The sequence below is a fragment of the Artemia franciscana genome, chromosome 18, assembly GCF_032884065.1.
Source record: "Artemia franciscana chromosome 18, ASM3288406v1, whole genome shotgun sequence".
Taxonomy (NCBI): domain Eukaryota; kingdom Metazoa; phylum Arthropoda; class Branchiopoda; order Anostraca; family Artemiidae; genus Artemia; species Artemia franciscana.
The window spans coordinates 20,477,356-20,499,821 of record NC_088880.1 but is presented as its reverse complement, the minus strand read 5'-3'; the positions used below and the strand labels follow the sequence as shown (position 1 = coordinate 20,499,821).

At 36.8% G+C, this 22,466-nt stretch overlaps 1 protein-coding gene across 6 annotated transcripts in view; it reads right to left on the bottom strand.

Annotated features, from left to right (window-relative positions):
- LOC136038735 (neuropeptide SIFamide receptor-like) overlaps positions 1-22,466 on the bottom strand; it is a 73,215-nt gene that overhangs the window by 16,205 nt on the left and 34,544 nt on the right. For all 6 annotated transcript variants that reach the window (XR_010620281.1, XM_065722088.1, XM_065722089.1 and 3 more), the window contains exons 3-4: positions 14,640-14,825; positions 5,379-5,660 (exon numbers count right to left, since the gene is read on the bottom strand). Coding sequence is in view for 5 of the 6 variants with exons in the window: in XM_065722088.1 (XP_065578160.1) it covers positions 5,379-5,660; positions 14,640-14,825 (468 nt within the window). In the remaining variant the exon portion in view is untranslated. The remainder of the gene's footprint in view (positions 1-5,378; positions 5,661-14,639; positions 14,826-22,466) is intronic.

The following is a 22,466-nucleotide window of genomic DNA, read 5'->3' as shown; positions in this document are numbered from 1 at the left end:
AGAACTGTAAAAGACCCTCTTGCCGAGTTGGCAAGAAATTGTGTCAAAAACAAGCTTCTCGCCTCGTTCAGTTTTTATAGCACTTGGTATCTACCAAATGACATATAGCGATCGCAAATGTCTGTCGGTCTGTCTGTCTGTCCCGGTTTTGCTAGTTTAGGCACTTCCAGGTAAGCTAGGACGATGAAATTTGGCAGGCGAATCAAGAACCAGACCAGATTAAATTAAAAATTGTCGTTTCCCTGATTTGACCATCTTGGGGAGGGGGAAGTGGGGGACGGTTAAATCGGAAAAATTAGAAAAAAATGAGGTATTTTTAATCTACGATTGGGTGATCGGATCTTAATGAAATTTGATATTTAGAAGGATATCATGTCTCAGACCTCTTATTTTAATTCCCGACTGGATCCTGTGACATTGGGGGGAGCCTAAAATCGTGGAAAACGCTTAGAGTGAAGGGATCGGGATGAAACTTGGTGGGAAAAATAAGAGCAAGTCCTAGATACGTGTTTGAAATAGATGGGATGGATCTACTCTCTTTGGGAGAGCTGGGGGAAGGGGGTTAATTTTGAAAAATCCGAAAAGATGAGGCATTTTTAACTTACGAAGAAGTGATCGGATCTGAATGAAATTTCATATTTAGAAGGACCTCGTAACTCAGATCTCTTATTTTAAAATCCCGACCAGATCTGTTGACATTGGGGAACTGGAGGGGAAACCGGAAATCTTGGAAAAGGCTTAGAGTGGAGAGATCGGGATGAAACTTGGTGGGTAGAATAAGCAAATGTCGTAGATACGTGACTGATATAACTGAACTGTATCCGGTCTCTCTGGGGGAGTTACGGGGTGGGGTTCAGTGTTTTTGCGAGTTTGGTGCTTCTGGACGTGCAAGGACGATGGAAATTGGTTGGCGTGTCAGGGTGCTACACAAATCCCCGGTTCGACCTTCTGGGGGACTTAAGAGAGAGGAAAAATTAGAAAAATGAGGTATTTTTAACTTACGAGTGGGTGATCGGATCTTAATGAATTTTGATATTTAGAAGGACATTGTGACTCAGAGCTCTTATTTTAAATCCCGACCGGCATTAAGCCTCTGATTTTCCTTTTAAATCAATCTATTGATTCTTACAATTTTGCTAGAGCTCATACCATATGAGCTCTTGGCTCTTTCGGCCTCGTCAAAAGTGCCATATGAGCTCTTGGCTCTTCCAGCCTCGTCACATGTGCCATATGAGCTCTTAGCTCTTGCTATTTTTAACTCGTACAAGTTTCATGATGAATGACTGCTGTTATGCTGGACTTTTTCTATAAAATCTTATCCAAATACTAATCCCCACCTTTAGTTTTTTTTATGGCACTTGGTATTTGGTATATGGCGCTATGTGTCACCAAGTGACACATAGCGATCGCAAGTTCTGTCGGTCTGTCGGTCTCGGTTTTGCTAGTTTAGGCACTTCTATATAAGCTAGGACGATGAATCGAATGGATCCGGTGACATTGGGGGGAGTTAGAGGGGGAACCCTAAAATCTAGGAAAACGCTTAGAGTAGAGGATTGGGATGAACCTTGGTGGGAAAAATAAGCACAAGTTCGAGATATGTGATTGATATAACCAAAACGGATTCGCACTCTTTGGGGGATTTTGGGGGAGGGTTACTTCTGAAAAATTAGAAAAAATGAGGTATTTTTAACTTACGAGTGGGTGATCGGATCTTAATGGATTTTAATATTTAGAAGGACCTCGTGACACAGAGCTCTTATTTGAAATCTCGACCGGCATTAAGCCTCTGATTTTCCTTTTAAATCAATCTATTGATTCTTACAATTTTGCTAGAGCTCATACCATATGAGCTCTTGGCTCTTTCGGCCTCGTCAAAAGTGCCATATGAGCTCTTGGCTCTTCCAGCCTCGTCACATGTGCCATATTAGCTCTTAGCTCTTGCTATTTTTAACTCGTACAAGTTTCATGATGAATGACAGCTGTTATGCTGTGCTTTTTCGATAAAATCTTATCCAAATACTAATCCCCACCTTCAGTTTTTTATGGCACTTGGTATTTACCAAGTGACACATAGCGATCGCAATTTCTGTCGGTCTGTCGGTCTCAGTTTTGCTAGTTTAGGCACTTCCATATAAGCTAGGACGATGAATCGGCCGGATCCGGTGACATTGGGGGGAGTTAGAGGGGGAAACCTAAAATCTTGGAAAACGCTTAGAGTAGAGGATTGGGATGAAACTTGATGGGAAAAATAAGCAGAAGTCCTAGATATGTGATTGAAATAACTAAAATGGATACGCTCTCTTTGGGGGATTTTGGGGGAGGGTTAATTCTCAAAAATTAGAAAAAATGATGTATGTTTAACTTACGAAGGAGTGATCGGATCTGAATGAAATTTCATATTTAGAAGGACCTCGTAACTCGGATCTCTTATTTTAAATCTCGACCGAATCCAGTTTCATAGGGGGAGTTGGGGGGACCGAAAATCTTGGAAAACGCTTAGAGTGGAGAGATCAGGATGAAACTTGGTGGGAAGAATTAGCACAAGTCTTAGGTACGTGATTGACATAACTGGACTGAATCCGCTCTCTTTGGGGGAGTTGGAGGGGTTTTAATGGAGAGGGAGTTGAAATTGAGGCATTTTTAACTTAAGAACGGGTGACCGTTCGTGAGGTATTTTTAAATTTGATATTTAGAAGGAACTCATGTCTCAGAGCTCTTATTTTAAATCTCGACCAGATCTGGTGACAATGGGGGGGGAGTTGGAGGGGGAAACCAGAAATCTTGGAAAACGCTTAGAGTGGTGAGATCGGGATGAAACTTGGTGGGTAGAATAAGTAAATGTCGTAGATACGTGATTGACGTAACCGGACTGGATCCACTCTCTTTGGGGGATTTAGGGGGGATCCAGTGCTTTGGCGATTTCGGTACTTCTGGACGTGCTAGGACGATGAAAATTCGTAGGCGTGTCAGGGAGCTGCACAAGTTGACTTGACAAATACGTTTTCCCCAATTTGACTATCTGGGGGGGGGGTGAAGGGAGAGTAGAAATTAGAAAAAAAATGCGGTGTCTTTAACTTACGAGTGGGTGACTGGATCTTAATGAATTTTGATATTTAGAAGGACCTCGTGTATCAGAGCTCTTATTTTAAATCCTGACCGGCATTAAGCCTCTGATTTTCCTTTTGAATTAATCTATTGATTTTTGGAATTTTGCTGGATTTTATGCCATATGAGCTCTTGGCTTTTGGCTCTTGTGACCTCGTCACAAGTGCCATACGAGCTCTTAGCTATTGTTGAACTAGATTTCACAAACCCAAGAAACTTAAAAAAAAAATAGAAACTAAGATCTATTCTAGAACCAAATTTCGGCTCTTCGCAACTGACAAGATAGAAAGTTGTAAACTTCAGGAAAGGCATCTAGCTGCGACGGAAGGTGTTTTATGTCAAGTTGTGCTCGAAAAAAAAAACCAGTAAACCTTCTGTACTTCGGATATTTGAATGGTCATCGATGCAAACTGCTTTCTCCAGTTATTTCTAATCTATAATCTCTCTTTTCGCATAATGGGGGACAGTTTCAGTGGGATGGAAGTTGAGGTCCTAAGAAGAAAGTGGAAATGTACTCTACTGTTGAAAAAAAAACATGTTTTAAAGAAAAATGGCAGTTTTTAAGTTCTCAAACTCAGTGTCTATCCTAAAGAATGCTGTTAGAGTTCCCTCAAGGATAATGTTAGCTTCTGGTAGATGTTAAAACCTCAGTTTAACTCGAAAGCGTAGCTAAGGTTTTCCACTTTGGAGTTGAATAGATAAATTAAACGAAAACTTTCCAAGTTTGAAGTTTGATTTTAATTCTACTCCAAAAAAAGGAGCACCAGCGTAGCTCAGAGTTCAACTGCCCACCCAATTTCTCTTCCCGTTGAACTCTCAGCGCTTCACCCTAAGCTTAACCATCACATACTACAAGGACTTTAAAATACTGGTATTACTCTTACTGGCGATCGCGGACGTGCATCTCAGCACGTCCTCACTCTCAACCTGCACGTCCTTGAACTCTCAGCTACAATGGTGCTCCTTTTGGAATAGAATTACAATCAAACTTCAAACTTGGTAAGTGTTCGTTTAATTTATCAATCAACAAACAAAATATTCTTGGTCATGAAAAAGTGCAAATCAGATGTATGACTATTGTACAAATTTAAGACTCAGTATTTTAAGACACATATCATATTTGGAATATACTGACATATACTTTTGCCATGAAGGCAATCATGTTATTTTTCATTACTGAAAAGAAGATCTTCCTTCAGTAATAGATTTGTATATCCAGCAGTAAATTGAACTTCAACCATCCTACATTACGAACCTTCGTAGAAGTTTTGTTTCCTAGGTAAACGCCACCATCAGTGCCATTTTATTTCATTTTTTTAAAAATTAGATCTACTCAAGTTTAAAATAGACAAAAAGTATAAGTTTTGATAATAATAGAAAATTCAATCTCACTCATGAAATAGAAAATTTGTCTCTCAAAACAACTAGGAGAATTATTTTAGGTAGTGTATCCTTGTTTTTGACTCAGAGTTTGACCCCAGGGAGGCTAGGCAACGAGCTTGCTACTTGTCCTTGTAAAAAGACCCAGCAACTGATGCGTCATTTCGACACCCTAAGCGCCAGTAATGGCCTTGGAGGATCTTTGTCCAATAGTAAATGTTGCTGAAAATAATGCTCCTGGCAGAATTTGCCCCTCCCCCAAGAAATTTCCTGGCAAGGCTCATGATACCCCGTCTTGCCTTTTTTATCTCTGTGCCGGAAGACCTGTGAAGTTAATATTATATTTTCACAATCGGAGGAGCACTGTAGCCCACCTTCCCCTCATCACGTTATAATGCAGAAGTAGACCAGAGTTATTCCCGAAAATCAAGAGGAATTAGATATCAATTTCTATCCCCCCACCCCTTCCCTAGAGCTGATTATGTGTTTATCTGAAGAACCAATGAGAGGTAGGATGTTTTGGCATTATAATGCAATATTCGAGGCATCTGTCAACCCCCACCAACAAAATGATCCCACACATTTCCTAGGAAATATAATTTCCTAGACTATCAAGTAAAATTGTTTAGTTAAATGAAGCTTTAAAATAATTGTTAGAAATAATTTTCTGCAGTAGGAAGAGAGGTATCACCCTCGCAGCACGTTCATTCAGGCTTAGTCTAAATGAAGGGAGATTTATTTCTACTTAATTGCCAGTTTGTTCATATTCTTTGGAGAAATCCTTTTTACTTTCTAATTTCTTCGCAAGAAATGTTTGAAACGCTCAGTTCTTGTTATTGGAATGGTAATATAGGAGCTATTAAAACGGTGGGATAACTATCCCTTTTTTTTACCTTACTGGAAGTTCGTGAATACATCATCTCTTCTGCTGGACAAAAATACTGTTTAAATGCTAATCGAAATTTCTTGTCCATATAGTGATAAAGCAAAGGATTTATACAAGAATTTGCTGAAGACAGCCATTGTACGAATGCAAAGGCATATCCTAGGTAGTCGCCAAAGTATTGATGTAGATCTATCAACTTGAATTTGAAGCTTGTTGCCATGGTGTACAAGGGCAACCACGAAAGAGCAAATGCCAAAATAACTGTGAAAATCATCTTTGCAGCTTTAAGCTAAAAACAAAATAGTGAAAATGAATGAATTCGTTAAGTGATTAGATGAACACTACGATTTTCTCTTCAAATTAACTAATTCAACAAAAGCAAAGAATTTTCTAAAAAGAAATACGCTCAATTTTGCTTAAACAAACAAACCTCTTTGATCAAACAGTTCGTGGTAACGAACTGTAGTAAGGAGCGACCCGGCTCAATAGTAAACGAAACTCTAAAAAACGGAATGTCGATGCTAAAAGATATATCAAAAGAATCGGATTTTCATGCTGATTTCAAATATATAAGTTTCATCAAATTTAGTCTTTGTCATCAAAAGTTACGAGCCTGAGAAAATTTGCCTTATTTTGGAAAATAGGGGGTAACACCCCCTAAAAGTCATAGGATCTTAACGAAAATTACACCATCGCATTCAGCGTATCAGAGAACCCTATAGAAAAAATTTCAAGGTCCAATCTACAAAAATGTGGAATTTCGTATTTTTTGCCAGAAGACAAATCACGGGTGCGTGTTTATTTGTTTTTTTGTTGTTTTTTTTTTCCCAGGGGTCATCGTATCGACCAAGTGGTCCTAGAGTGTTGCAAGAGGGCTCATTCTAACGGAAATGAAAAGTTCTAGTGCCCTTTTTAAGTGACCAAAAAATTGGAGGGCACCTAGGCCCCCTCCCACGCTCATTTTTTCCCAAAGTCAACGGATCAAAATTTTGAGATAGCCATTTTGTTCCGCATAGTCGTAAACCATAATAACTATGTCTTCGGGGACGACTTACCCCCCACAGTCCCTGGGGGAGGGGCTGCAAGTTACAAACTTTGACCAATGTTTACATACAGTAATGGTTACTGGGAAGTGTACCGACGTTATCAGGGGGATTTTTTTGGTTTGGGTGTGGGGTTCAGGGGAGGGGGCTATATGGGAGGATCTTTCCTTGGAGGAATATTTCATGGGGGAAGAGAAATTCAATGAAAAGGGCGCAGGACTTTCTAGCATTACTATAAAAAAAACAATGACAATATAAACATGAAAAAGTTTTTTCAATTGAAAGTAAGGAGAAGCATTAAAACTTAAAAAGGAACAGAGATTATTACGCATATGAGGGGTTCTAAAAATACTTTAGCATAAAGAGCGAGGTATTTAGGAGGAGATAAACACTTCACTCTTTATACTAAATTTTTTTTTAAATAATTTCAACTATTTATTCTACGGCCTTTCTGATTCAGGGGTCATTCTTAAAGAATTGGGATAAAACAAGATTTAATGTGAAGAGCGAGGTATTAACGAGGGGACCAACCCCCTCATATATATAATCAAAAATATAAGAATATAAAAGTTTGTTACGTAAGTTAATTCTTAAGTTACGTATTTATTTTACTAATAAAAACGTTCGTTAAAAATAAAAGATCTAGTTGCCTTTTTAAGTAACCGAAAAATTGGAGGGCAACAAGACCTCCTTCCCCACTCCTTATTTCTCAAAATCGTCTGATCAAAACTAAGAGAATGCCATTTAGCCAAAAAAAAAATTAATATGCAAATTTCATTTTAATAACTTATGTACGGAGAGCCTAAATCAGACATGCATTAATTAAAAAACTTTCAGAAATTAAATAAAAAAAACAAGTTTTTTTAAATGAAAGTAAGGAGCGACATTAAAACTTAAAACGAACAGAAATTACTCCGTATATGAAAGGGGCTTTTCCTCCTCGACACCCCGCTCCTTGCGCTAAAGTTTGATTCTTTCTCGCAACTCTACTTTTTAAAACAATAAAAAACTTTAGCGTAAGGAGCAGGGTGTCGAGGAGGAAAAGCCCCTTTCATATACGGAGTAATTTCTGTGCGTTTTAAGTTTTAATGTCGCTCCTTACTTTCAGTTAAAAAAACTTGATTTTTTTATTTAATTCTCTACAAAGTACTCCCTAACCTTGGTCAGTTGCTGACCAGGACATGCATTTACTTAAAAACACTAATAGTCACAGGAAAATAGAACACGAAAAAATGCTTTAATAAAATGATTGAATAGAGTGCGAGTCCGTTGGAGGGAGTCAGTACGATTTCAGCCCTACAGAAGGCCCAAAAAACATAAAGCTTTTCAAATGTTCATAAAAAGATTAATGCAAACTTATTGCACAAAACTGTGACTAATAGAAAATGTTGCTGAAAATTCATCTTTGCCTAAAATTAAATTTGTAACCCAAAATCTTAGTTATTGATCGTCAGGAACTCATAACAAATTTGCTTGCTAATAGTATATGATAAAACTATGTAAATTAAATATAGGCAAATATTGCACTGAAGGAAATGTTTTCCTAAAAAGTTTAAAAAGGCATTGCTGTAACGCTACCTAAGTTAATTTTATTGGCAATGGGAAGGCTTACATCCAAAATGTTACATCCAACAAAGAAACCCCAACATAGACGTGAATGCTCTACCCTTACACTAATTACCTTAGAATTAATCAAAATCGCGAATTATTTAGAATACGCAACTGCAGTACTGTTAAATAATAATTATGTCTTATCCTAGAAAAAAAAGGAGACACAGCTTTCACCTACCAATAAAGTATCAGCTGATTAAAAGTAACCAGACTCCCCATCCCCAGCGTTTGACTCACTTTATGTTAATTTTTTCTTTTACTCTGTTTTTTAATTAATTATGGGGATGGCTACCCTACAGGTATTTTTTACCCTTTAAAATTGCAGGTAATTTTTTACCTTTCAATTAAATGAGCTCCCTCCCAAGTTTCTCATCCCTCAACTTTCATGCAAAGTGGGTGGAAAAAATACACGGGAGGCACTTCACACTTTACTAACTTGATATCCATGAGTTTACTTTAATTTAAGAGGAATTTTTTTGATAATATGGTATAGTTGATTCTAACAACTTAGGAAAAATCGTAGAATACAATTAGCAGGTGTGTTGTTCTTCAACGGCTGATTAAGCCATTTTAATACTGAGCAAGTTGCAATCAAGTATTTATTCTTGGCTTCTTTCCCTCCCCCCAAAGTATGTTAATATTGTATTAAACGAAGGAACTCTGTGACTATTAATAGTACTGCTTTCATATTGAAGTCCTTGAGCCAAGTCGCCTCATTTTCAGACTAGGATATCATGTGGATTCAATCAACAAGAGTTGATTGATGTAAGTGGCTAGCATGTAAGACCTAAGTCTAGCCTTTCCATGTTTACTGACAACATGCTTGCTGTTACAAATAAACACTTCCAATTAAGGTAATATCCTGTTTTCCTGAAAAACAAGTGATTTGAACAAATCAGTCATTTTTAATTGTTTTTTTTTCTACTTGGTGAATATTTAAAAGAGGATAGTAAGCACAATATATTGTCTGATTTGATAGAAGGTTTTGCTATATTAAAACCAGAGGTGAGGTGGGGCTTTGTGGACCCAAATTCATTGTTGAGCCATCCTTTTTATTGGAGATTTTGTGTTACTATTTAAAAAAAAACCTCAAAAGATGCATTCATAAAAAGTATGAATAAAGTCAAATGATAATTTAAGTTTAAAATGAAATTAAACACTGCCAATGAATCATTGAAAAGTTAAAAAAAAATTTTTAAATTAATCGTTGCCCGTTTTTAATTCAAATTTAATATAGAAGTAACGTTCCAATGATCCTTTTTCAGAGGGACAGTACCTTCATATACGGAACAATTTCTGTTTGTTTTAAGTTTTAATGTCGCTCCTTACCTTCAGTTGAAAAAACTAATTATTTTTCATTTAGTTTATGATTGTTTTTTCAAATAATACCGAGAAATCCATGCTACACTAAATGGTGTACACGATTTTTGAAGGTGGACAACCTTGACAGTTAGGAAAGACTAACTATTTTTCTAAGAGAATTTTTAAGGTTCTTAAAACTTAAGTAAAATGTTCGTATGTCTAACTTATTTCACTAAAAATGCCCCCTGATGAACATTAAAAGACTTCAGACATGCAAGTGTTGAATACAACAACAAACAAGAAAAAGTTGGAAAGCAACCTGACAATTAAAGAAATATCACAGAAAAAAAAACAAATGTAAATAGGTTTTTTGTACTATGATTTCTCTGTATTTATGACAAATAGTTTTATCCTGTCTATTAAAATTTAAAATAAGAAATAATATGAATAAGTAAATATAATAATACTTAATCCTTTTTTGAACATACAACTTATAGTCGTTCCAGAACCATATTCCTACACTTCTCCAACCCCTGATTGGCAAGAGCTTTTAGTGATCTACAAGGAATATAGATGTAAACCATGAAACTGGATGACCGGCATTCCCTTTTGAACAAAAATGATTGTTAAGTATAAAAAATAAGTGAATCACATTTCCATAAATGGTAAATTATCAGAAAAATAACCCTATATAAGAGACAAAACTATGTTTGGAAAAAAAAAATACCCAATTGAGAATTTAAACTCCTGACATGCTGATTCCTAGTTGAACGCTCTAGTAACTGAACTACGGCGACTGATAATACAACTTAGTCTATTGGTTTTTGTGGGACCATAACGGAGTAACTTACAGCCCTTTCCCCAGGGACTATAAAGGGTCATGTCATCACCAAAAACATAGCTATCTTTATTCAGCAAATACATTTGTAATAGGCTATTATAAAACATTGAATGGGCAGTTTTTTTCTGTTTTTTTTTTTTAACTCGTTTTTTATATTTTGGTTCCTGTTCCTATAGACCGTGGTTTGCTCTTACTAGGTTGCATCTTTTGCTGTAGCCATGATTGTTCTAATGGATTTATTTGCAGAACTTGTGCCCTTTTGTATTTGTGTAAGAAGTTACTGCTCACTTGAGGTAACCTTGAATAACATATGGTTAGAAGTTCCCTTTGTAGGAGAACGTGCTGCAAACAAGGCAGCATGCCAACCCCATGACAATTTTTGATGAAATTGCATCAACATGACAGGTGACAATCATAGGCAGCGCAATAGCGCTGCCTAAGTAAAGAACGATGTTAGCACAATGTATTATTTACTTTTTTTTTTTTGTCTTAGACCAGGGCACTTTGTATCGAAGGAATTGTCGTAGAAACTTCAAAAGAGGCTCATATGATTAGAATTTGAAAAGGCTAGTGCCCTTTTTAATAGTCGAAAGTGATTAGAGGGCAACTACCCCCTCCCAAGCCCACCCCTTCCCCAATCACATTCAATTAAAATTTTGAGATAGCCATTTTGTTCAACGTAGTTGAATGGCCCAGAAATTATATCTTTGAGGATGAAAAATTCCCTCAGCCCTCAGGGTAAGGGTTGTAAGTTATATCCTGGGGGCATATAAGATTTTTATTAAAAGTGTTGTCGTAGAAACTTCAAAAAGGGCTCATTTGATTGAAAATTGAAACGGCTAGTGCCCTTTTTAATAGTCGAAAGTGACTGGAGGGCAACTAACCACCTTTTCGCGCCAACCCTTTCCCCAAACAAATCCAATCAAAATTTTGAGATAGCCATTTTTGTTCAACGTAGTTGAAAGGTCCGAAAATTATGTCTTTGGGAATGACAACCCCTCCCCCCTGAACCCTTAGGGCGAAGTTGTGAATTATGCCTTGGGGTATGCATGGTTTTTATAGAAAGTGTTGTCGTAGAAACTTCAAATGGCTCATTTGATTGGAAATTGAGAGGGCTGGTGCCTCTTTTGATAGTTGAAAGTAGTAGGAGGGTGAATGCCTCCCCCCATGCACATCATTTCTCCGAACACTTCCGATCAACGTTTCAATATAGCTATTTTGTTCAATGTAGTTTAAAAGTTTTTAAATTGTGTCTTTGAAGCTGACCACCCGCCCAACCTTCAGGAGAAGCGTTGTAAGTTATGCCCTTGGGGCATTAAAGATTTTATAGAAAGCGTTGTTGCAGAAACTTCAAAAAGGGCTCATTCGATTGGAAATTGAGAGAACTAGTGCCTTTGTTATCAGTCGAGATGGATCGGAGTACAAATGCCCCCCCCCCCCAACGAAAAACGCCCATCATTTCCTAAAACACCTCTATTCAAAATTTTGAGATATCAATTTTTTCAACGTAGTTGAAAGTCCCGGAAATTGTGTCTTTGAGGATAAGAAATTCCCCCTCCCACCCCTTAGGGCAAGGATTGTAAGTTATGCCTTGGGCCATACAAGGTTTTTATAGAAAGCATGGCCATATAAACTTCGTAAGGACTGATTGGGTTGGTAATCAGAAGCTCTAGTGCCCATTTTAATAGTCAAAGTGATCGAAGGGCAGCTACCCCCCCCACACACACACACATGCCGTATTGTTCTGCAATGCATCTAATAGAAACTTTGAGATCTCCTTTTATTCAAAATATTCTAAATATTATATAACAAGCCTTTTCGGGTTGACACCACCCCCCAGTGCCCTGGGGATAAGGTTGTAAATTATATCCTGGGGGATATAACTTAGTTTATATTCTTATTTTTATATAACTTATCAGTTATATCCTGGGGGATTTATGGAATTGGCGGTCATATAAAATTCAGATTGTTCTCATTTGATTTGAAATTGGAAGTTTTAGAGCTCTTTTTAAGAGTCAAAAGCATCCAGCCCTTCCCCCCACTCATCATTTTCCCAAAGACGTCCAATCAAAATTTGGAGATAGCGAATTAGTTCTTTGTAGTCGAAAGATCGCAAAATCATAATTTTGAGGAAGACGACCTGGCCCCCACAGCTCTCAGGGCAAGGGTTGCAACTTATGCCCTGGGGGCAAATAAGGTCCTTATAGAAAGGGTGGTCGTATATACTTCGGAGGGGACTCATTGGATTTGTAGAGTCAAAGGGATATGAGAGCAGCTACCCCCTCCCCCTCGACACGTCGTGTTTTTCCGAAATACATCGTAAATAATTAAATAAGATTATACGTTTATGAAATTCATCGTAAATAAGATTAATTTTAGGCCACACCTGAAATTGATATTAACTATTGAGAGCGACTCCAATTGAGATTTTCCTGAAGGTTTAGGCCAAAGGTGCTACCCTACAACTATACGATGTACTTAACGTTGCTTGTAAGTAGGACAGCCTAGCAGTAGGCATTCCAACAGAATGGATCACCTACTATTTCAACAACTAAGTTTCTTTTTTACTCTCAAGTGAAAATTCAAAAGTAATATTCCAATATTAGAGGTACTTTTAGCAGTATATATTCTTCTTCTGGGTAGGCACCCAAGCAATGCAGCCATGGTAACCCACAATTTGAATAGAGAGAAAGAAGAACAGAAAGAAGAAAAACCTGGACAACAGTAATGGAGAGAGGGAGAACTATAACGGATGATCCATCACTGTTTGAAGCCTTGCGCGATTCCTTCGTTTACTTTTATATAGTTATTTCATTTCCAATCAGTTTTCTTGAAATCTTGTACTCTAGCCAAATTATGTATCGTTTCTCGAACATGGACAATTTCAAATTACGGTTTGGTTTATAATAAGGGAAGATTGGTCCCTGGGGTTTTACATTTTCCAGTAAGGAATTTACCGCGGTTTCTACGAGGTCTTCTCCAGATTACAACTTCTGCTTGGTTTTGCGGGAGATTTTGGGATTCAGGCTATATTTGCGAGACATGAAGGAACTAGACCTCCATTGCCTGTGCAACGGGAAGTGTTGCAGCAACTGTGCCCTGTTCCTTAGGGCACAGTTGCGGAGCAACACGTGCAACTGTGCCCTACGGGACACAGTTGCTATTTCCAGGAAATCTGAAAGAGATACGGAAATAACGTCTTATAGTTTTCTGCTTAACTTTTTATGGTCTAAACTAGGAAAATATAAAACAAACCAAACTCACCAAAAAATTTAAATTGCCCCGAGGGCATGACAAAACTTCCAAATAGAAAAACCCAAAGAAGGAATTTTATTTCGGAGAAACTATTGTAAGCTTCAGTTGTTAGGACATCGAGACCTGTCGAACCGCGTTGGAAAAAAAATTCTAGCTGGTCCAGAACAGAAGTTACCTCTAGAACGTCGAAACTTCGGAAATTATTTCTTAGAGAACGAAGCAACTTGGTATATAGAACACTTCACTTCTTCTTGCATACTTTTCATAGCACTACTCGATAAAAATATAAGAAACATCAAAATCGAAAATTTGAGAAAATTCCAAAAAAAAATCGGAACGAGATGGACTTTTCCGGAATTATTTCCGGGATATCTGTAAGAGCTACGGAATTTTGTGCTCCGGTTCTCGAAGAGACAAATGAAAGTTCTACATGAGTTCAGTATAACTGTATTTCTAACAAGTTTATTTCCGAAGCTAGGGTCGTCTTAACTTGACGCCAAACATCGAACGCACAGTTTCTAAGAAAAAAACCGTTTTATTTTTTTATGGAAAACTGTTAGAAATTTTAGGAACTTCTCTGGAACTTTTTTACTCTGTTTCACGTTTCCCTTCCCTCTGAAAAATCTAAAATTTTTAACTCTTACCACTTCGGAGCTACAGGTCGCTGATCACGGTGAAAAAAAAAAAAAAACTACGAAAGCAGTAGTGTTGCTCCGCAACACAATGAGACAGTCATTTTTGGGGATCGTTGGCTCTTTAGCTAGCTCTCTTATTACTATGAAATCAAGCGTGTGTTTATTTGTCTTTCAAGTGGATCTGTAGATAAACTATTCAAACTAAAATTTCGAAAATTGATACACAATAATACTGGAAGCATAAAAGCTAGATGATTCAAAAATATATACTAATATAAAATAGAAATGAAACACATCATGTTGCCTGCAAGGAAATCGATGAATCGCTGAAATTAGATAGCATAACAGTGGAGGAGATGACCTCAGACTATATTGAGAGGATACATAAGGCCGTAAATTATCCTTGGTGAGGGCCAGGGGATCAAGCAAGTGGAGGGAGGTGGCTCTTTGCCAGCTAAAGAGCCTTCAATAGAACTGGGTATTTTACTGCTTTCCTCTTCTTGTTACGACCTCCGACTGTTGAAAAAGGCACCTCTTATACAAACTTACCCTTTTCACGAAGAAATTAAATTTATACGTACCTTTGATTGGTTAATCGAGCTGCCATTAGATGTCTCGCCCAATGTTCTTCTCCTGCAAATTACTGTCCCGATGAAGGTATAACAAACTCCAATAATTAACATTGGCAGGATATAACAAATAGATAGGTGAACAATTAAAAAGTAAAGATTCTCAGATTCTTGGGATGGCCATTCTTCTCTGCATTCCTGTAGGAAAACCTCAGCTGTACATCAAGGCTTTAAATAATTCTAGACACAAGAATATCCCCAGGGGACGTGACAATTACAGAGTTACCCTCATAATCATTACAACCTCCAGTCAATAACCAAAAAGAGTACTAGTTGTTAAATATTTTTCTCCGTAGCAAAATCATATTATTCTAAGGAAAACTTTTGATTGGGCAGCGCCATTATTGACCATCACTCCGCGGTAGGTTTCTTCTTTTTTTAAATGTATTCTATTTTTCCAACGAATGGAATCTCATTCGGGATCTAATTTCTTTCATGGTAAATGTGATAAGCATTTAAAGTGTCTAAAATACTCTCAGAGTCATGGCTTGTGACTCTGAGGGGGTGGGGGTGGAGAAGTAGTAAATACACAGGAGCCAAATTCCAGAAGGGGCATGTGCCCAGCTACTTTACCAGAGAATTATGACTTCTGAGAACCTCACTTATATAAGGTTACACTCTTCTGTAGTTTGCTGTCACTGTAATCATGATTTGCTGGAGCCCAGTAAAAAACAAACCAGAGGGATTCTGTTAACGGTTTTTATTAAATATGGTATCGTATACATGGTATATATATGCAATATAGATGTAGGATACCATATTCCTTGTCAAGAGATGTGTGTGTTATATAATCTTGTATAAAAAGATGCAGCTTTATGTCAAAAACTGCATTTTATTTGAGTATTATCTTTTGTTAATTACAAAGCCACTAGATATCGCAACTTCCTTTCAAATGAGCCCTTAAAAGACTCTATATGATGCTCCAGTGTCCTGCTAATTGTGAAGAAATTGTTGTTTAAGGTGGGAGACTGTAAGTCTCCTGTTTGTTTTTCAGCAATGGCAATTGCAATGGTGTAATCTCCGTTTGGATCCGACTCCACTTTTGAGTGGTTGCAGGCTTTTTGGAAGTTTGTGTAGATTTGTTTTTAAAATAACCTTTGCTATTAAGGTTAATCTGTAACCATGATTGGGACGGGTTTTTGATGCTTTGGTTCACGTGTGTCGATATTCCCATATTTTCTATGCTGAGTAGGCGGAGTTAAATCGTTATTTTTTATATATTACGAAGGATTTATATTTTTCTGAGAAGGACAGTCAAGGGTAAGCGCTTAATGGTTTTTTGTTTTTGCTTTGTTTGTTTATGTGTTTTTTTTTTGCCAGGGGATTCAGCCACTGTAAAGTAGTGATTTCTGCCATTTCGTGATACAAACCAACAAGTTTGGTTCAACTAAACCCGAAATGCCATCAATGACAAATCTGGAGGTTGATCTTAGGTTATAGTTAAAAAAAACTTTTTAGCTTCCAGGCGTCATGCTACCACGGGATGGAGCATCCATCCCAAAATATACAGTCCGTATAAAAGAAATGGTTGTCATAGACCCTACAATATTAACGCTGCAGTACAAAGAGTTGCGTATCATTTCGTAGATACACATTAGCTACGAGGAGAATGGAGTACATGAACTCTCAAAAAGTGCATAGATAGGCCATTTTGATAACTTTCATGAGGGGAGTTTTGCGTCTATATGGATTTACCCACTTACCTTCCTTCATTTGGAAGAAATATATTTCAAATAAGCATGCAAAATAGACACTTGTGACAGTGCTCCTTTTATCGCAGGACTGTTTTGAGTGTCAAATGAAAGATGAGATTAATATTTTTAGCATATTCACTAGCGTTAAGAGCGAATATACAGAGAGAAGAACCTTTCATCTGTAGTATACCCCCAAATATGATATACAAAAACGGACTGAAGTGTGTTTTCTCTTTTTAATAAAAGGGAAGGGTAAAGTTATATATCGAAATAATGCATATATTAGGCGCCTTCCATCTCCTTACTACCCATGAATTTTTAGCATTTAGGGTAAAGAGGGGTGAGTTTCGGTCGTGACCACCCCCTCCATGTAGCATTTAACAACTTGTGTTTTTTGATGTTGTAGTGTTGTTTTTCAATTTCTTCAGAAAAATTCCCCTTTTTTTTAAAGAAGTTTACTCTGAAGTAAATTTGTCTGTGACAGTTTTTTTTTAAGAGTAATCCTGAGGGGAAAAATTTGCCAATTTGGTGAAAAAGCAAATCTCTATTTTCCTCTAAAGCAATAATCTGAGTTATTCTTTAGAAAAATTGTTAAGCTAGAGACAAGCATTCCTTCCTGGGTTCATCAGTGTTTTCTCATTTGCAATTCCGATATTTTGCCCATATGTCTAAAAATAACATACTGTGAAATTGTGTTTTTGTCTGACAGTTTCTGGGGATTTCAGCTGCCACATTAAAGCCTTACTAGTCCAGGCATGGTAAACAGCCCAACAATGTCTTAGTGAGATTGACTGATAATTTAATCAGTGTAACTATTCCTCCTCCATCCTCTACCTCCACATAGCTGAGCATTCCTCCTCAGCTCCCGCTCTTTAAAGGTTCTGCCTTGGTCACCTTTCAAGAAATCTCCTAAGATTTGTATTTTGTCAATCCATCTTTCATCAATGACGGGTTTTTTGCCTGTCTATTAATTTGTGATTTTTCCTCAATATTAGAATCAAAATGAACATTTTCCGGATCTCAGGGGAAAGTTTCTGTGACCGACACTTGTTGCTAAATAATTACAATTGTGACAGATATAAAAAGAGAAACAAAATGAAAACAGAGATTAAAAGCGCAAGCAATTATGACTATGCTCTCAGAGAGACCAGTTAGCAAGTTGAATAGGTATTGGTGACGAAACAAGGACAGAATCAAATTAAAGGAAAATCAAGGAAAAAAATTATTAGCAAATACACCTAATACAATGTGTCAGGGTCATGAAATTGAATTTAAAAAGAAAATATTTTTTGCCAAGTGAATGAGCAACTTTAAAACAGAGCGGTAGAAGTTGTTTCGTATGATACGGAGGCTGTCATCTTCACAACCTTCAACTCTTTAAGACAAAATTCTAATGTGTGGAAGTATTTATGAGCGGAACAAACGTAATTAATTGGTAATTGCTTTAATTTAATTGGTTACTAATTGCTTTATACAGCCTTCGAGCTGAAAATTTTATTGTTTAAGCAAATGGACATCGATGAGCTCTTTCGTTCTTGAGATTTGACCTCCAAAGTTCATTGTACCTCCAATGATCGGTGTAAATGAGCATTCGTTTTTGAACAAAAGTTGGGCCTCAATATAAAATGAGGATTGAGGATGGGAAAGCCTTGCTCATGCATAAAGGAGTTTCGGCTCTTTTTACGTATTTGTTACTGTGTTGCCAGGTTATCAAAATAGCATGCCAGCAATATCTAGGGAACAGCATCGGCTATATGTTGGAAACCTTAAGGGAATTTAGGGAGTAAGCAGTGGAAAGGAAAACATGAGGGGGGGGGTGGCTTATTGGAGATAAGCTTATAATTTTGCCCATGATCCTTACAATAGTAAATACGCAATTAATAGCTAGGGTAATATGTCTTAATAAGATACAAAACAAATAATTATTACCCTTACACAACCTAATTATTGGGTCCTATCTACCCCATATTTTTAAAAAACTTTCTTTGATGTTTATTGTTTTCCAAAGTACTGGGTTCTGTCTTTCAAAAAAAAACAGCACATTTGAATCAGGCCTAAACGGGCAAAATCTTACAGTTCCTCCCTACCCTCCCCCCTCTCACCTCAATTGGTGGACAAAGAAGACTACTTAACGTCCGCATGATCCAAATGAAACCGATTCAAGTCAATTGAATAATTTTTTCACGACATACCCCCAATTTAGCATTTCCGAAAAGGTAAAAAAGTTTGTTTTTTATTAGAAACATATTACCTTATTTCCGATAGTGCTTATACTTTTGTAGGTCTAGAAGGCAAAAAAAGTTTCACCTCCCTAAACCCCAAAACTCTTATCTCCAATTGCAATTACCCCCTCCCAAAATTCACTGAAGTTTCAAATCAACAGATTTTGCTACACAAAACACGCTTAGGTTAGTAATATCTTTAATATTTTTTTGAGGGGAGGGGGGTTCGGAAATACAGGGAGGACCAGGTCAGCTCCCATGATTTTTCATTGGGAGGGGGTCGAGCCATGGAGGAAGTGCCAGAGATCAGCTCACATGGTTCTTAGAATAAAGTGCCTTTAATATTTTTTTTCTGGATCGGGCGTAGGACCAGGGAGGGAGCCCCAGGGGTCAGCTCCCAGGATTTTTGGAACAAAATACTGCTAATAAGTTATTTTGGGGGGAGCTTCCAGCCATGGAGGGAGGGCCAAGGGTCAGCTCCCATGATTTAGAAGAGAATTATTTAGAATGATTTAGCAAACATTTAGAAGAGAATATATGAACTTTTAAATAATCCCATTGCTTATTTCCGATCTTATTTATAGAAAATTGTATATTTTGAGCAACACCATCGTATATTTCCTCATCTTATTTCAAGAAACAATACATTTTCAGCAACACCATCGCAAATTTCCTAATCTTATTTCGATCATCAAAATATTTTGATAAAAATATTTAATGTTTTGTATAATGTACTTGCTTATTTCCATCTTATTTCGAGTAACAATACATTTTAGTAACACCATTGCATATTTCCTTAACTTATTTCAAGCAGCAAAACATTTAAAAGAAAGTATTTTGTATTTCGAACAATGCATTTCCTTATTTCCATCTTATTTCAAGAAACAATACATGCTGAACAACATCATGGTATATTTCCTCATCTTATTTCAAGCAACAATCATTTATTATTTTTATTTTTTATTTTGTTTTTTTTATTATTAAAATTTCAATAAATCTTCATGTTCAAAAAAAAAGTTGGGGCCGACATCGGGGCCATGGAGGGAGACATGTAACCATGCAATGTTCATTGTTATACTGCACGTATCTATTTCTTGAATGTTCACAACTAAAACAGTGGGTATTATGGGGACTCGTCATATTCATAATGTATAATCTACAGCTACCAGTCACTACTAGTCAACTAGTCAACTACTAGTCATGTGAAGGTTCAAGTTCAAAAATGATCCATTTATTGGAAGCAAAAGTTCAAGAGTGGCAAGTATGACATATGCCATTCAGTCACCAACAATTCTGTAACTAAAGGGATTGTCAATGTGTTTTGATAAAACAAATCTGTAGGAAAAACATTCCCCTCCGCTAAGCATACAACAACAAAAATACTTTGCTCTACTACTTACAAATACTCTAATTGTACTCTAAGTATTTGCTCTAATACTTACAAAAATAATTTGTAAGTCCCATTGGGGTCTCAAGTCCAAAATGTTTAGGTAGATCGAACAACTTTTAGCTGCCGCTGCCTTGAGAAGATTGGATACGCCCCTGCTCCTTCAATCCCCTCTGTTAAATACCCTCAACATTTCCTAAAAATTTAGCTGTCCGTGCAGATGCGCCATTTTGACAACCTCAATACAAATAATGTCTTTTGAGTCAGTTAAACACACCCTCCCAAAAAAATCAAATAAACTCCTAAATTTTCAAGTTGACAGCCTTAATTGTTCTTGAAAAATTATAGACAGAAGCTTCACTAGCCTAAATTTTCGCGGGGTGTGGGGGTGAGAGGCACTAGGTTTTACCAACTGGCAGATCATTTTAATCGAATGATTTGGGTGAAATTGCTCTTAAAGTTACTTATTTTATTTTACAGAGTGAGACCAATCATCTATCATTGACTTTACGTCACTTATTTTAACGTGACTATTTTATTAATATGTAAATTTGAGTCAATAAAAAGTGGCACTATGAGCCACTATTTTATCAACTAAATTGTTTTGCCGACAAGTGGAAACATTTGAGGAGAAGTCCCCTCACCATATGTACAACACTTATCATTACAGATGTGCCTATTTAGCAACCTCGAAGCACATATAATATGTTTTTAGGTTTTGTTCAACATTCCCTGAAAGTTTCAATTCAAAGTATAAATCTCAATGAACCTTCAGATAATTATAGGACGGTTATGGAGGGGGAGTTCAGGTGTTGAAGGGTGATATCTCCCTTTTTATTTTAGAAAAATATTTCTGATATTTATTTAAAGTTTCATTTGACTAAACTTATTTATTTCGAATTCCATAAAATTATATGCGATGTTGTGTTCGAGTATTAGCTATTGTGAAAGAGAAGTTGCAGACTATTTTGTAGGTGGGGGTGCGGGATAGACACCCCAAAAAGTGCATTTTAAAGTCGAAACGTCCAAACATCTATTGGGCCTTGAGATAAATATAACATGAGTTGAACACCTTTATTATTGGTGATGGGGGGTGTAATAGTGTCCCCTCTATTGAGACTATCTTTTTTATGTAGCATAAAATATTAAATTTATAGGACAGCTGGCACAGACACGAAAAAGTCAAAATGGGACATCATGAGCCTCACCAGGAACTGGAAGGGGGGCAGTTCTGTCAGTATCTTTGCTTTCAGCGACTTTAAATGGTAAAATTATTCTTTTCCTATTTATATACAACGTTTCAATGCATTTGTAGACGCATAAAATGTACTGAAATATCGATGACATAAGAACCCCTAGGAACCCTAAGAATCCTAATGCGGACTATCAGTTCCTTACACGTTGATTTTGTAATGGCAAAATGGGAGGTATGTTTGATGTTGGGATTCCAGTGGCGTGTAAGCTTGGGATTATTTTGTTAATCAGAAAGATCATAAAAATTTTGCTGTGGAAAGAGGGTGGGATTAGACAGCGGAAAAGGAGCCACAAAACTTTTTTTTCTTTTGATGAATTTGAAACTTTCATTCGTAAGTCTTCGGGCAAAGCCGACTAATATACACAAAGATACATTCACAGGATTGATCCCTTTAAACTTGAACTCTCCTCTAACAAAAGGGACTAAAAAAGGGTCAAATGTTTTTGATCGGTCTGAAACTTCCATGAAATTTTGGACTAATAGGAACCCAGTTAAGAAAGAAAACATATAAAAAAAGATGGCTCAAAATACAGCCCAAAAGAGGGCTGAAAAAGTGCCCAGAAAACCTTGAAAGGCCCATCCTGGAAACTTGGGTGAGGGTTCACTCGATTATAAATTAAAAGTTCTAGTGTTTATCGGATTAAAATTTTGGATGTCAGATTCGTCCAAAAACTTTTAAATGTCTAATAAGGTTACTTTTGGGGTTGATACCCTCCCCAAACCCCAGAAATAACCTTTACTCTGCCCTTCTATGATAGCCCAAACACCAAAAACATAAAAAAAGAACAAAAATAAAATGAAAATGTATAAAACAAGCACTATAGAATATTCCACACCACATATTCTGCCTATATTTTCGAATACTTCTAAAATATTTCAAATTTCGTCTCTTCTTGATTATTTTTATTTGTCATACTTTCTTACTAGCTTCTAAAATTTTAGATATGGGGAAATTTTTACGGGAGAAATTTTCCGGGAAAGGAATTTCCAGGGGTAAATTTTCAACAGAAAGGAAATTTCCAGGGGTAATTTTCGGGAAGAGGGGGATTCACCTAACGCCTAAAAATCCGTGGTAGTACATAAAGATTTTGAAGTGGTGCTGCTTGAATTGGTAGGTAGGAAACTTACACAACAAGCTTTTGAATATATCCTACGAAAAAATAATTGACTGGTATTTATCTTTGGGGCCAATGGCACCCATGAAAGAGCGTTGAATATTGT